Source organism: Pelophylax lessonae, assembly GCF_965119305.1.
Source record: "Pelophylax lessonae genome assembly, chromosome: 3".
NCBI classification, from domain to species: domain Eukaryota; kingdom Metazoa; phylum Chordata; class Amphibia; order Anura; family Ranidae; genus Pelophylax; species Pelophylax lessonae.
In genome coordinates this window covers 426,674,860-426,688,046 of record NC_138770.1, presented here as the reverse complement: position 1 = coordinate 426,688,046, position 13,187 = coordinate 426,674,860, and the positions used below count along the sequence as shown (strand labels likewise).

Here is a 13,187-nt window from a genome sequence, read left to right as displayed (position 1 = left end):
TATATTGATAGTAAATGGAATGTCCTCTTAAATCGGTTGTCAGTGGAGAAATGCTCCCTAACACTGGACTTTTAGATGACACAGAGTAGGTTGTACATGCAATCTGAGCAATAGTTTATCTACTGACATCACATGGCATTGTGTGTGTGTATTTTGTTTTTTTCTTTGGGGGGGGGGGGGGGGGATAAAAATGTATATTTATTCTCAATGGGTTTTGAAGAGAACACAGATCTTTGGGATTTAAAATCCCCTTGTAAAACATTTAAGACATCTTTACAAGACAATACTGCATCCACATGCCAATCATTGTACTACCAATTCATGCAAAATGTAAACGGATACTTTACACACAGAATGCTGTCAGCTATTTTCATTCGCAGCCCTTCGAAATTTCTGTTGCACCATAAAAGTTATCTTTCACTTCAACTGTGAACGCAACTTTAGCACAAGTTCAATGTAGCTGCTAGGAGCTTTCACCAAGCAGTCAGGCATTTAAATAAATTCCATAAAATATTTGCATGTATATTAATCAAACAAACCACCTAATGATTCATGGAGTGAAATCATTTTTTTATGGTTAGCAGGATTAAAATAACATTTGACAAAATAAGCAAGTTTCCAAGCTTGAGCTCAGAGTGTATATCTATCTATCTATCTATCTATCTATCTATCTATCTATCTATCTATCTATCTATCTATCTATCTATCTATCTATCTATCTATCTATCTATCTATCTATCTATCATGCAGATCATTAGTGACTCACCTTGAGTTTTTTGTTTAACCCACAGCACCTAACGCACAGGTTGTGTACAAATACTATTATTTTGTATTATAGTGAAAGAAAAGGCTTTTGAACATACATTTCCACCGTTTAACAGTGTAATATAATATTAAATAATAGAGGGATTCCTTATTCACTTACAGTAGGCGGAACAGAAGGTGGAATTGCTGGAATGACCTTTGGTGCAGTGGTTGCTTCAGGCTGAGGGAGGACTAATGCTTGAGTGACGTTTTTCTCTTTATCTTCTTCAAGTGTACTGTCTGGCACCAGAGTTGGACATCTTCCAATATCTGCATTCTCGAAAGAGACAGGCTGAGCAAAGTCGATTGGTCTGTCAGGGCATACAAAAGAATAACCATTACCTACATAATAAATATTTAAACATTCAGCTAATTTCATTATCTATCAATAGTTTAAAATTACTATTTAACTATAAGGGGATAACTAGAAATGTTGCCAGGGTTACAACCTTATATTTATTGTGAGTGGTCACTGGAACAGGAATTGATAGGTAATTTCTCTAAAAGGGTCATAAAAAGCTGATGACTCAAAAAGTCTTCCTTTAAAAACCTTTCACAAGCCCTTAATTGTATGTTTTTCTGTTTGGGTGATTTCCGCTCACTTCCCATACTGTTGGAAATGGTTACTAGGTTAGGCAGCATTGAAAACTGTCCCAAGAAGGTCGACAGATAGAAATAAAAAGAAAGAGTATGTTGCAGGCATGTTTTTAGTGCCCATAATTTACTTTACATGTTTTAATATAGAGCCGCATCTGCCATCATAAAGAACAAAAAGTTAATCAATTTCAGCTTATCATCCCTTACATAGCATAGCTATATTTGTTTTTTTTTTCCTTCTTTATTTTAATCTGGTGATCTTGTCAGTAACATCTTTTCCTGTCTTAGCATGACAATAGATGATCCAATTTTCTTTAACAAAATTGCTCAATTCCCCCATCAATACAGTCATTGTTGATGGGGGAATTCCACACGCAACTTTATTGTGTGCTGCCGGTGAGGAAGGAGGAGGGGATGGGGGGTGCGTAGAGCCTTCCTGAGTGGCAGGACACAATGATTACTTCTAGAGGCTGAAGCCGCCAAATGTAATCACATATAAAAAATCTGACAGGCTGCTTGTACCCAAGTTGATCGATGGATTGACTTGGGTACTGGCTGAATTTCGATCCATGTATGGCTCGCTTTACTCTATGTATATCTAGGGAGGGGCAAAGCTTTCACCCTAAGCTGCTATCTCTTGACATAGACTTCAGAACACCACCCTCTATTCTCATGGTCATAACATATGGGGAGGTGAACTGAGCATAACTGATAACACTACTTGTTGCAGAGGCAGAGTGCACAAAAGGTTACAAGCTTATTTGATATCTGGCAGAATCAAAAAGTATATAAAAAGGGTTTCAATTGTATATTTATTGGACCTAAATAGAAGCAAAATAGAAAATGTAATTGTTGAGGTTTACATGCCCTTTACATTTAGGGGTCTTTCAGATGGGTGCTTGCACCCATCCTGCATGCTTAGCTATTGTCTGGTGCATATGACTCTACCTCGGATCTGTGTAGAGGCAACCCTTAAAAGTGGATGTAGATGTAGTAGCTCCACAGTGGCATGTCAAAATTTGACATGCATGCAGGAGAAGATGCAAAAATCCAAAATCACAGTGTCTGCATTCGGATCCATGGAACTGTGTTTCTGCATCCACTTGTATGGGCTGCCTGTATCCAGCTCAGCTCAGCATGGAGGACTGTTCACAGTGCCTTTCTGAATGAGCCCTAAGGAGACCCTGACACCAACTTGAAAAGTTGCAGGTAAAAGAACTGAAAAAATAAAGTGGTTTACATGCCTACTTGAAGTGTTTTTCTTTCTATTAATACCTTTCATTTACTTAAAATGTGCCTCTGAATTTGCTAGAAAATTTGACAGCTCTAAGAGAGTCAGTTCCCTAGCAGTGCCCACTCCCTCCACATCAGAACTCTTCTTTTCGGGAAGTATCTAATTACTCTCTGTGCTGGTCCCAGAAATTTCATTGTTCCCTCTCACCTCCTCATATAACCTTTTATGCAGCTGCTCAAGGGTAGGAATAAGGGGGGGGAAATATAGGGTGTCCTTTGAGTGACAGCAGTAAGCCAGGTGGGGCTGCTGAAAACTTGTGTAAGATGGCAGTGTTAGGTAGCACTTTCATGGTTTTTGAGGCTTTTACAGGTAAATAACATGCATATAATGTGTTAAATTTACATATCACTGTATAGGAAGATTTGTGTTTAAATTAAAGGACTTGCAACAGTGTCTTTTTAAAGGTTGAGTTAGGAGTTAGGATTAGTTGGAGAGTGGTAGATGAGTTTTTAGCAAGCCTACACAAGCCTGAACTGTGGTTTAAGGCTTGCCAGACCACTTTTATTAAAACATGTCAAAGCAAAGTCCTTTACATCAGGTTTTTTTACAGTTTCACACAGCAAAACAGGTAACATAAAAGGCTGAGCCACCTGGCTCCCTCTTCAGCAGCAAAGCTGCTCCTGCACTGATCTCTCCGGACTGTCTCACCAGCTCTTCTGGCTTTCTGAACTCCCTTTTGGCTCATTCAGCCTTTATTCACAGCTCCCTGCTGTATGGGCCCACTCCTAGCCTCTGAATATGGGTTCTCCTGACACCCCATGCTCTCTCACTCCACTGAGATTTACAGATTGCTTCAGTCCCCTGGATTCAAGTTATCCTGGCTCACCCAGTCTCTCAGACTCTCTCAACCTGATGGACATGGAATCCCTCCAACATGAGCTTCTGTTTCCTGAGTAAATCACCTCTGCCTCCAGACTGGACCACGCACTGTCTTTAACCTGATGGACATGGAATCCCTCCAACATGAGCTTCTCTTTCCTGAGTAAGACACCTCTGCCCCCAAACTGTACCATGCACTGTCTTCAAACGGGAGCACTCCTCCCTTCTGGCCGGATCCCTGAGCTATTCCCAAGCCTTCATTATAAGAGCTATGTGCACCTGGACACACACCCTTCTGGCCTTCAAAAAAAGCCTGGACACTAGATTGGAGATTTCCACCTTCCCAAAGCACTTTTAAATCTCCAAACTACAGAGCACAATCCTGGAATACCAAAATCCAGAGAAAGCTGTAAGAACAGTTTTCTCTGCTCATTATTGATATCCAGGGGTCCAACACTCTGCATATGTGTGAACCATGTGTCCTTTTTTCAACTATTTTCACAGTGGCAGGACCTTGCTCAGTCACAAGGGGTATAATTAAGTTTACAATTAAGCCTAATATATAAGGTTCAATTAATGTTAGATTTTGAGTTAGGAGTTCATTTTAAAAGTGAGATTTAGTGTTTAGTAGGATTAGATTAACTATTAAGGTCCAAATGTACATAATTATTGAAGGGTGGGTTGCCTTACACTGCATTGATGAGAAGGTTCCATATGCATCCCTCAAATGGTGGAACACCCTTGAACATTGTAAGCTGAGAATCAGATGGGATCCCACCTACAAAGAGCTTTTTTACGCTTATTGAATGACTTGCTGGCATCCTCAGTGTCTGGCTTCTATCTTCATCAACTTGCACAGTAAAGACACTAAAAAGGAGATAAAATACAGAAGTATGTGATGAAATGACTGTTTGGCTGTATAGAAATATACTGTCACGTATTTTGTTGCAATGTGCATAATTTTAACTCTCCCACAGCCCTTGCTCTGGCAAATTTAAAAGCTAATAGCTTTTATATTAACCAAATTAGAAAAACAACCTGCTGCACAGCAAAGAGCAATAACGTTCATCTAATGATCTGGTCTCTGCTTTAGAAATGCTTTTAATGCGAATTCCATCTGCTTTGCATGTACCATTCTGGAAATGAAAAAAGCTCTGGTATAGTAAAAGTTTTACACGGCATCACTAAGTTGCATGATTACACTCAGTTGGCTTTTAAACAGCATGGGAGATACATCTGTTTGGATTATTATATCCAGGAGTAAGCGGCTTCCATTGTCACTGAATGACAAATCAACATGCTGCTGAATATTCACACCACGGGAAGCAAAGCTAGATGTACATTGAATGTAAAATGTGATAAATTTACACGTACCTTTAGAGGGCAATACAAGCAACCTTGTTCATGTAAGAGAAGTAATTGCATTGTTCTCTGTTCTATTAACTTCATAGTTTAGATAAACAAGAACGGGATGTTCTTTTTATCCTAAACTCTGACTGAATACTGGCATTAGAAACAGTGTTTTTCTCAGATTTAAGATATTATAGCCACATACTCGTTTAGAATGCATAAGAAAGAAGTTATTCAAGGAAGTTTACCAGGCAGTGGGAGTATAATCATTGCAATTTTGTCTACTTAACAATGCTGTTTATTACAATCATTCTAAAGTAAGGAAAGCATGATTGTTTAAAACAAAATCAAGTGCATGTAAAATAGGTAACAAACCTGCATAAACAAATTGCTTTCAGCTATCTGAATAAATTGATGAATACATTAATTGAGAGATCAGCCCCAGTAGGCATCCTAAACGTGGCCACCAACCCTAACAAATCATTTGATATTCATTTATAGATACCAGGTTAGATTTCAGGTATCTGATATCAGATTTATTGCACATTCCACATTACCCCCCCCCCCCCCACACACACACACACACTGTCTTCCTGTACTAGAAACACGTGAATTTTTGTTGTGGTCCTATGATCTAATCCATTAAATAGCGTTAGAAATTAACCAAAGAGAGCTAAAATGTTTGTGTGTTAACATATCCAACTATACAGTGGGTACGGAAAGTATTCAGACCCCCTTAAAGTTTTCACTCTTTGTTATATTGCAGCCATTTGCTAAAATCATTTAAGTTCATTCTTCTTCCTCATGAATGTACACATAGCACCCCATACTGACAGAAAAACACAGAATTGTTGACATTGTTGCAGATTTATTAAAAAAGAAAAACTGAAATATCACATGGTCCTAAGTATTCAGACCCTTTGCTGTGACACTCATATATTTAACTCAGGTGCTTTCCATTTCTTCTGATCATCCTTGAGATGGTTCTACACCTTCATTTGAGTCCAGCTGTGTTTGATTATACTGATTGGACTCGATTAGGAAAGCCACACACCTGTCTATATAAGACCTTCCAGATCACAATGCATGTCAGAGCAAATGAGAATCATGAGGTCAAAGGAACTGCCTGAAGAGCTCAGAGACAGAATTGTGGCAAGGCACAGATCTGGCCAAGGTTACAAAAAGATTTCTGCTGCACTTAAAAGGTTCCTAAGAGCACAGTGGCCTCCATAATCCTCAAATGGAAGACGTTTGGGACGACCAGAACCCTTCCTAGAGCTGGCCGTCCGGCCAAACTGAGCTATCGGGGGAGAAGAGCCTTGGTGAGAGAGGTAAAGAAGAACCCAAAGATCACTGTGGCTGAGCTCCAGAGATGCAGTCAGGAGATGGGAGAAAGTTGTAGAAAGTCAACCATCACTTTAGCCCTCCACCAGTCGGGGCTTTATGGCAGAGTGGCCCGACGGAAGCCTCTCTTCAGTGTAAGACACATGAAAGCCTGCATGGAATTTGCTAAAAAAACACCTGAAGGACTCCAAGATGGTGAGAAATAAGATTCTCTGGTCTGATGAGACCAAAATAGAACTTTTTGGCCTTAATTCTAAGTGGTATGTGTGGAGAAAAGCAGGCACTGCTCATCACCTGTCCAATACAGTCCCAACAGTGAAGCATGGTGGTGGCAGCATCATGCTGTGGGGGTGTTTTTCAGCTGCAGGGACAGGACGACTGGTTGCAATCGAGGGAAAGTTGAATGCGGCCAAGTACAGGGATATCCTGGACAAAAACCTTCTCCAGAGTGCTCTGGACCTCAGACTGGGCCGAAGGTTTACCTTCCAACAAGACAATGACCCTAAGCACACAGCTAAAATAACGAAGGAGTGGCTTCACAACAACTCCGTGACTGTTCTTGAATGGCCCAGCCAGAGCCCTGACTTAAACCCAATTGAGCATCTCTGGAGAGACCTAAAAATGGCTGTCCACCAACGTTTACCATCCAACCTGACAGAACTGGAGAGGATCTGCAAGGAGGAATGTCAGAGGATCCCCAAATCCAGGTGGGAAAGACTTGTTGCATCTTTCCCAAAAAGACTCCTGGCTGTATTACATCAAAAGGGGGCTTCTACTAAATACTGAGCAAAGGGTCTGAATACTTAGGACCATGTGATATTTCAGTTTTTCTTTTTTAATAAATCTGCAACAATGTCAACAATTCTGTGTTTTTCTGTCAGTATGGGGTGCTATGTGTACATTCATGAGGAAGAAGAATGAACTTAAATGATTTTAGCAAATGACTGCAATATAACAAAGAGTGAAAAATGTAAGGGGGTCTGAATACTTTCCGTACCCACTGTATATAGCTACCCTGACTTTTTTACATCAAATATACTACATTCCTAAGATGAAACAGTTGTAATTATGGAAGAAAATAGCAAGCATGCATCATTGGCTTTAATCCTGCCCAAAAAAATGTCAAGGCTAATGTCACTTACTTTCCTGATCTTTCAATTCGGATTGAGTGCTCTTTGCCATCATGAAATTCTCCCTTTTCAGGTCTAATGGTTATTCGATGTATTTCTTTAGATCCAGGGACAGAAACTTCCAACCTCCCTTTTCTTAAAAGAACTGCATAAAATACCTGAAGCATAAAGAATTAATGTAGATTTAAAGCAAGATCTGATGGGTCTCTTGTATATGATCTCAAATAACTGCTTGTACAATGGCACACTAAGTAATAAGCAAATATATTGTTAGTTTTCTTTCAGTTTGTAAGGACTTCATATTACAGAAAGTCATGCTGTACAGAGTTCAATATAGAACTCCAGGCAAACAGCTAAATACACACTTACAAAACATATATACACTCCCCGGCCACTTTATTAGATGCACCTTGCTAGCATCGGGTTGGACTCCCTTTATGCCTTCAGAACTGCCTTAGTTCTTCATGGCATAGATTCAACGAAGTGTTGGAAAATTCCTCAGAGATTTTCCATATTGACATGATAGCATTGCGTTGTTGTTGCAGATGTCATGTTCAAGAAACCAGTTTGAGATGATTTGAGCTTTGTGACATGGTGCATTAACCATGAAAGTAGTCATCAGAAAATGGGTACACTTTAGTCATAAAGGGATGGACATGGTCAGTAACAATACTCAGGTAGGCCATGGCATTTAAACGATGCTCAATTGGTACTAAGAAATCCAAAGTGTGCCAAGAAAATATTTCCCACACTATTACATCACCATCACCAGCCTAAACTGTTGATGCAGGGCAGGATGGAGCCATGCTTTAATGTTGTTTACAATAAATTCTGACCCTACCACCTGAATGTCGCAGCTGAAATCGAGGCTCACCAGACCTGGGGATGTTTTTCCAATCTGCTATTGTCAAATTTTGGTAAGCCTGTGCGAATTGTAGCCTCAGTTTCCTGTTGTTAGCTAACAGGAGTGGCCCCCGTTGTGGTTTACTGCTGCTGTAGTTGCACCCGATGTGGTCTTTAACTGCTGTAGCCCATGTGCTTTATTGTTCGATGTGTTGGATATACCTTGGATATAACGAGTGGTTATTTGAGTTGCTGCCTTTTTATCATTCTCCTCTGACCTCTGACATCAAAAAGTAATTGACTATTGAGTTTCTCTTTTTCAGGCCATTCTATGTAAACCTTAGAGATGAATATGTGTGAAAATCCCAGTAAATCAGCAGTTTTTTAAATACTCAGACCAGCCCGCCTGGCGCCAACAACCATGCCACATTCAAAGTCACTTAAATCCCCTTTCTTCCCCATTCTGATGCTCGGTTTGAACTTCAACAACTCGGCTTCACCACATATAGATGCCCAAATTAGTTGCTGCCATATGATTGGCTGATTAGCAATTTGCGTTACCAAGCAATTGAACAGGTGTACCTAATAAAGTGGTCGGTGAGTGTATGCTTACTTTTTTAAAGGGTGATTAATTCTTTACAGCTAGTCTTGTGACACAAACACTGTCAGACTGCTCTGCCAGAAAATTCATACTAATACTTCATAGTTCAGCTTTTACTGCTTCCTGGATCACCTTCTTGCGAATATCACAGAGAAGTTCAGGCTAATTTAATACTCAGTTAGCAGACTGAAAATGGTAATGTACTATATAATGTAGTATACAAAACTGTATGGATGAGCCAGGAAAAGAGAGTGACACCAGTCTTCAGATGTGTATAAATAACAAAGCTGTCTGCAAAGAAATAAAAACGATAATATATGGCATGCAATATATTACCTGCCCACTTTGCCTACGTTTCCTTCTTGGAGAAACAAGATTTCCTCCATTTCCAAATAAAATCATTCCAGATTCATTTTTAGTGCTAAATGACAGTGTAATCTCTGTTCCAGGGTCCAGTGATACAGGTGGTACTTCTATATATCCAGGCTTTGCAAAACTCACTACATATACTTTCTGAAAAATAATAAGCGCAAATACAACATTAATTATGAAGGAGTCTATCGTTTCTTATTTACATAATGATATAAAACGGTTTATGCTCTGCATTATTGCTTCAAAAATGTCAAGATTCAAATAAATGAATGTGTTAGATATAGTTGTTTTATATGTCACTCCAAAATGTGTCTGTATTTTTTATTTTTTTTTAATATGTTGATTAAGCATTTAACCACTTAAGCCCTGGAGGATTTGGCTGCTCAAAGACCAGAGCCTATTTTGCGATTCGGCACTGTGTGATTTTACCGGACAATTGCGTGGTCGTGCGACGCTGCACCCAAATGAAATTGACGTCCTTTTTTCCCACAAACAGAGCTTTCTTTTGGTGGTATTTAATCACCTGTGCGATCTTTACTTTTTGCGCTATAAACAAAAAAAGAGCGAAAATTTTGAAAAAATAACAATATTTTTCACATTTTTTTATATGAAATTCCCCCCCCCCAAAAAATGTAAAAATCTAAATTTTTTAACATTTTAGGCCAATTTGTTTTCTGCTACATATTTTTGGTAAAAAAATCGCAATAAGCGTATTTTGATTGGTTTGCGCAAAAGTTATTGCATTTACTAATTAAGGGAAAGATTTATGTAATTTTTATTATTTTTTAAGCGGCGATCTACAATTTTTTTTTGTGGGACTGCGACATTGCAGCGGACAGATTGGACCCCTGACTGACATTTTTGACACTTTTGGGGGTACCAGTGACATTACTACAGTAACCAGTGCTATACATATGCACTGTTACTGTAAAAATGACACTGGCAGGAAAGGGGTTAATTTTATTAGTGATCAAGGGGTTAAGTGTGTCCCTAGGTGCGTGTTTCTAACTGTAAATGGGGTGTGGCTTTTGATGTAACCACAGAGACATACGATCCTACATAGCAGGATCGTATGATCTCTGCTGTTACACCAGGGAGAATGACAGGCGGCTTTGTTTACATTAGCCGCCTGCCTTTCTCCCTCTCCAGTGGGAGATCGCGAGTGACCGGCCGACATTGGGTCCACTCATCACACGTACCGGGGATGCAGGGAAACGAGCGGGGGCAGTCCTCAACTCCGGTCCTCGGGTTCACACTGGGGCGACCTGTCGCCGTAGGTCGCCTTCCATAGAGACCCGTTCTAATAGGAGCGACACAAGTCGCTCCGACTTAGAAAAAGGGTCCGGAGCTTCTTTGGGGCGACCCGGAGCGACCTGCATAGACTTCAATGTTATGAAGTCCATGCCGGCCGCTCCGAGGTCGCGGTGCGAGCAGCGCGCCGCGACCTATGAGGTCGCCCCGGCAAGTAGCGTCGCCCCAGTGTGAACAGGGCCTTAGGTTTATTGATTGTTTCAGAGGATTAAATATGATGCTTAATAGACATTTTGTTCACATATCTCTGCCACAAAAAAGCCACTGCCACTTTTTTTTCTCCTCAAAAAAGTGGAACATGAAAACCCTTAAAAGTTTGACTGAGCATAACTTCTAGCCACTGAATCAGTGGTTAATATGACAACTAGAGAGGCTGAATCCCTCCAATGGAGACACAGACAGCAATCAAAAAAGGAACAGGGTTGCTAACCCTTCTCCACTGAAAAAAGGTTTAAAGAGGTTGTAAACCCTCTCTTTGAACTTGTAACTATAGGTCAGCCTTTAATAAGGCTGACCTATAGGTCCTGTAAATATCTCCTAAACTTGCACCGTTTAGGAGATATTTACTTTTAATGCAGCCATTGGCGCATGTGCTCTGAAGGAACGGCCATCTATGCCATTCCTTCAGAGCCCTGTGCCGTGAACGGTGGCTCCCACCTGCATGCGCTGGAGTGACTTAATCACGCCTCTGGCCAATAAGATGGCCGGAGGATGCGAACCAGGAAACATGTTGGCCATCCTGTCGCTGAGCGGGTGGCCCTGCGGGGGCTTCATTCTAAGATAAGTATTTTATAATGAGCTAGTATGCGATGCATACTAGCTCATTATGCCTTTGTCTTACAGGGTTTTTTTTTTTTGAGGAGGGTTTACTTCCTCTTTAGGCTCAAGTTCCACTTTAGAGCATATTAATATATCTACATAATTCAGCTGATATTTTATTCTCTTTCAATTTACAGTAAAACCTTGGAGTGAGACTAACTTGGTTTGAGAGCGTTTTGCAAGACAAGCAACATTTTTAAATACATTTTGACTTGATAAATAAGCAATGTCTTGATTTACAGGTAACATCACGTCACAACTGAGTACCGACATCGACGTCATCCCTTCCACACTGTACTCCACGAGCACTTTAAGCCTGGCTTTTAAATCGCAGTAGCAGGGTAGTCTTCCTGGTCACGATTGCAGACTGACAACCGTGAGAATGGCAGTGAGGAAGATGGTCTATGTGGACTGCTTTACCCCGGATGCCTGCATTCTTAGATGTGCCTCTTTTAACCATCAACCATGTGAGTTGCTAAATGTTGAACCTTCATTAAATGTAACCATATTGCTACACTTAGTGACACCTCTCTTCTCTTTTATACACTTTATATACTGCTGGATTTTGCTTCTAATCCCCTTGTGGAGGCTGACATTTGCGGACATTTTATGGTTACAAAACCTATCACATTGCTATAATCTTTTTATATAGACTATAAACTGAAGGACTTAAGAATAAATGGTTGTGGAACAAATCACATGAGTTTCCATTATTTCTTATGGGGAAATTTGCTTTGATATAATAGCGCTTTGGATTACAAGCAAGTTTCCGGAACGAATTATGCTGACAGTCCAAGGTTTTACTGTAATTAGATTCGAATATTGCATAGAACCTGGTTCATAGTGAAATTGGGAAGTCTACTTCAGTCAGGATAGCATAGGATAAATTGAGTTTGAGGACACATGACAACATTTACCTCATTATTTGTTGCTTATAATAAAACTGTTTTATAGTCTTAATCAGGAGCTCGAGCCATAAACATCTAGAAATGATCTCTGCTGAATAGCATACAGGTAATATTATAATGCAATAAACAGGTTGTGTACAAACTGTAACAGGATTATAAATCTTTTTCCTTCAGAAGTTTAGAAAGAGAAACAACTTTAATTAACTGTCACAATAGTTGTTGGTTTATGTTAAGTTAATATTTAGTTGCAAACTATTGGCTTTTTCAAATGAACAAAGTCTCATGAAATAAATATTGTACTGAAAAACTCGAAATATGACTATTTTAGGCAATATAGTTAATTCTACTAATTAAGGCCACTCTTTTTACTGTAAAATTAAACATTTACTCACACTTAATACATACTATACATAAAATGGGAATTTAAGAAAAAACAAGTAAAAATGCAGTGTGCCTTCTACCTTTTTTGAATGGATTAAATTATTTTAATGGTGTTCAATGACACTTTAATGTCATGACATAGACTAAAGAAAAGTACATTAAATTACAACGGTACATTACATTAAATCTTTACACATGTTGAGCGTTTATTTGGTACACACAAATTTAATAACATTATTTAACATTGAAAGGTTTAAAGGTTTAGAACTTAAATGTATTTCAAGCAGCTTTTTAGAATTTAATATTGTCACAAGAAAAAAAAACAGAACATTGGCAAAAAATCTAGTGTTAAAAGATAAAATTAGCCTGGCATCACTGAAAATTAAAGTGGTTCTAAAGGCTGAAGGTTTTTTTTTTACCTATTTAAGTAAAAAACCTTTAGTGTGCAGCTCCCCCTCTAGACCCCCCCCCCCCAACCCCCCAAACTTACCTCAGCTCCATCAAATTCAAGTGATGTGTATAAGAGCAATTGCTTTCCTGGCTCTCTCCCTCCTTATTGGGTCAGATGCAGCAGCGGGAGTCATTGGCTCCTGCTGCTACCAAGCACAGACAGT

General features: G+C 39.5%; 1 protein-coding gene across 4 annotated transcripts in view; it reads right to left on the bottom strand.

The window, feature by feature from the left end:
• LAMA2 (laminin subunit alpha 2) overlaps nt 1–13,187 on the bottom strand; it is a 1,405,743-nt gene that overhangs the window by 51,302 nt on the left and 1,341,254 nt on the right. For all 4 annotated transcript variants that reach the window (XM_082249565.1, XM_082249566.1, XM_082249567.1 and 1 more), the window contains 4 exons: nt 9,119–9,295; nt 7,351–7,496; nt 4,205–4,381; nt 926–1,115 (listed from right to left, as the gene is read on the bottom strand). In XM_082249565.1, the coding sequence (XP_082105691.1) occupies nt 926–1,115; nt 4,205–4,381; nt 7,351–7,496; nt 9,119–9,295 (690 nt within the window). The remainder of the gene's footprint in view (nt 1–925; nt 1,116–4,204; nt 4,382–7,350; nt 7,497–9,118; nt 9,296–13,187) is intronic.